The sequence below is a fragment of the Antennarius striatus genome, chromosome 5 (assembly GCF_040054535.1).
Source record: "Antennarius striatus isolate MH-2024 chromosome 5, ASM4005453v1, whole genome shotgun sequence".
Lineage (NCBI taxonomy): Eukaryota > Metazoa > Chordata > Actinopteri > Lophiiformes > Antennariidae > Antennarius > Antennarius striatus.
The window spans coordinates 25035383-25038867 of record NC_090780.1 but is presented as its reverse complement, the minus strand read 5'-3'; the positions used below and the strand labels follow the sequence as shown (position 1 = coordinate 25038867).

Below are 3485 nucleotides of genomic sequence, written 5' to 3'. Positions count from 1 at the left end.
GATTTTTATATTCAGTAAGAAAACAGTATCAATTTCTGACCTGGTTTTACATTTACAACATCAGCACCCCCTAGTGGTGGTTTCTGCCACGACCAGTTGTTTTCAACTATCTGTATAATTCATTCTCTTTTTAATACAACTCAAAACTTCTTTGAGGTTTTTTTAATTTATTATTCCATTGGCTTCAGAGGCTCAATATGTACACTGGGATACTGCGCTCAGCATTTGGAGGTAGTAGGAATCACAAATAAACCTGACATTTGAAACAGCAGTGGTCTGGTGGGGTTATAAGGTAATATTAGTTCTTCAAGGTATGACCAGACATGATCTCGAAGTACGACGTAAGGTTCAGTAAGGAAAAGGAGTTTCACTACATGTTAGGATCTCATAAGGAATCAGTACAGGGATGTGAAAATGGAAAACAAAAATATGATCTTATATTAGTTAAAATTACGGCCAGCAGACGTTTTCCTTCTGTTTCCTGTTGTCGCTCTCTCTCTAACTCAAACTCTCACTGACTCTCCAATATTAAAATGACGAGAGGAAAAGAAAAAACGGAGGATTATGAAAGCAAAAATGTGAAAGATAATCTAGACCTGATCTTCTCTTCTATGGAAAAGTTGAGGAGTGACCTCAAAGAAGCCTTTCAGAAAAGTATGACAAAAAGTTAAAACTAGTGCTAAACGCCATGGAAGAAATGAATTGTGAATGATGTGATAATCAGAATCTCACTAAAAGGAAGGATGATATTGCTAAAAAAGCTCGACAACTGAAGAAGAATGGGCTGATTGACAACCCCTGGACCAAACAACTGCAGGATCTTCATCAGAACAAAGGGGGTTTCTCCAGAGCAGATGAAAATAACGATGATCAGGAGTGAAGAACAGTTGGTGAAATAAGATGGACAACAGTTGTTATTCCTCCAAAGACCAGTACAACAGAATCACTTCAATAGTGGGAGGTCTACACCAGTTTTGGGACACGTCAAGGATCCGTACAACAGTTGAAAAACCATTCAACATCATCAGTGTCAGAAAAATGGATTAATGTTATCATGTCTGCAAAAAAGAAACTAAATAAATTCAGGATTTATGGTGAGACCCTGATAGTAATAACAATAATCAACTCTACAGTAAATGGATTTTTTGCAATTGTTGACAACAAATGAGACTGATTTTTGCAATATTGAGTAGGTGAAAAAAGTTGTCCTTGAATCTGATCTAAGACCATTTAATGGAAAAATTGATTAAACCAGATCAAACAGGTTTTATTTTAGGCTGCCATGGGATAAATAGTGTTAGGGAGGCTTTAAAATTGCATTCCACAGCAACAAAAGATAAACAGCCCTCAATGCTTCTCAGCTTGGATGCTAAAAAGGCCTTTGATAAAGGCAACAAACACTGTTGGAAATGGGTTTTGGAGAAAAAAATTACCAATTGGTAATCACTGTTGTGATTGTTTTGAGGTAGACAGGCGTGAGACACGGAGATTCATTATCTCCCATCCTGTTTGCTCTCAGTATAGAGCCCTTAGAAGAGGCCATAGGGCAAAAAGCAGAAGTACAAGGCCTAACAGATGACAGTATATATATATATATATATATATATATATATATATATATATATATATATATATATATATATATATATATATATATATATCTGAGCTGACAATGGCTCCATATTTCCAAGTTGTTAACATGAAACAGCCTTCAGTTGTCTTCTGAAAAGAAAGACTCTTCTCGGTTCTTCGTATCCACAGATCTTCTACTTGAATCCACGATATATACTCTTCATCCACCTCGTTGTTAACGACATGATCCAAGTGATGCTGAGCCTTATCCTCTTCGTGATGAGCGCCAACCTCCACAAAATCAGTTTCTCCATCTGCTGCATCATCATCTTGATCACTCTCTTTGCCACGGAGAACACTCCTCTAAATGTGGCGTGCATGGCGATAGAGTGCTACATCGCCGTATGCTTACCTCTACGCCACAGCAGGATCTGCACCATCATGAAAACCTTGATGCTGATTGGTCTGATATGGGTGACGAGCATGTCTGTGGTTCTTCCTGATCTGTTTGTCACCTTGGTAACGGAGCCTCTGGACTTCTTCCATTCACAGTTTGTTTGTAACAGAGTAAATGCCTTCCCAAACACCATCCTTGACCAAAAGAGGTACATCATTCACTCTGTGTTTCTAGTTATTATTTGGTTCACTATCTTTTACACGTACTTCAGAATTCTGTTCACTGCAAGAGCCGCTAGCAAAGACAGTAAGAAGGCCAGAAACACCATCATCCTCCATGGTTTCCAGGTGTTGTTGTGTATGACCACATATGTTGGGCCACAGTTACTGGTTGTTGTCCAGCGATGGTTCCTGCTCAATTACTTTGACTCAATGTTTGCTTACTATATTATTGTGCACGTCCTGCCTCGATCCATCACTCCAATCATCTACGGCGTACGAGATGAGACCTTCAGGAAGTACCTGAGGAGGAACATAATGTGTGAATGTAGCTTTACGAAAATTACCCGCTAAATATTTCCCACACAAGAAAGTTAAACTCTAATTTGTTACGTGTTTTGTCAGACCTGAATACCCTCCGCAAAACAATTTCGGTCCTTGTAATGATGTGATCAAGTTTAATCAACCTGTTTTCTATTTAATTCTTTGTTTCATACAGTAATACATTTTCGCTGTCTACTTTTGTTTCCTCAAAATGTTGTATTGTTTTGTGTTTGTCATAAAGGCTCAAATAAAAATAATAATTTTTATCGATTAATGATCATGAAACTGCCTGGACATGATTTATTTAAAAAATGTGTTTCATAAAAACAGAAGCCATCAGTATTTTAACACTAACATGTTTGACTTTTTGTTCAAGTGGAATTTTCTCCATGAAACATCTTATATTGAATTCAAGGTCACTTTCGGTATGAAACAGATATATATAAAAAAGAGTCCATGTATATGTTCTATGGCAATAGTAGACAACCTTTATCACAGAAAAAAACATTTGAACTCAGTTTCCACGGAAAAGAAAACACTGGGAGATGTCATTTTTGAATTATCCACGTAGCAAACAAAAGCAAAAAAATGCCATCATTACAATCTTACCAGATGATTTTTGGGCAGAATAAAAGTCATTAGCTTCTGGTGCTATCATGACATCAAGGATCTAGGATGAATGTTTTTCACTGTCTTTCCTGTGACACAAGCGTAATGGGGCAGATTTTGGAATGGGCTACTTCAGAGGAGATATTAGGTTGAGGTTCAAGTGCTGCCGGGAACATTTCTATTATATAATGGAAATGACCAAAAAACACCCAGCACAACTTTTAGTTCTTGTCTGTTACATAATTTTCTGAACACAAAAGTACAAAGCAAACACAACACGCAGATAACTGTAACTGATCATGTGAGGCTGAGTCAGGCTACTGGTGAGCTCTTTCTTCAACGACAGTCAAAGCCAAACACTATAA

At 37.4% G+C, this 3485-nt stretch overlaps 1 protein-coding gene across 1 annotated transcript; it reads left to right on the top strand.

Moving 5' to 3' along the window:
* The first annotated feature begins 323 nt into the window (after positions 1–323).
* LOC137595630 (odorant receptor 131-2-like) lies at positions 324–2541 on the top strand. The gene is made up of 2 exons (XM_068315843.1): positions 324–341; positions 1762–2541. The coding sequence occupies exons 1-2, from the start codon at positions 324–326 to the stop codon at positions 2539–2541; spliced, it is 798 nt and encodes a 265-aa protein (XP_068171944.1).
* Positions 2542–3485: the final 944 nt, after the last annotated feature.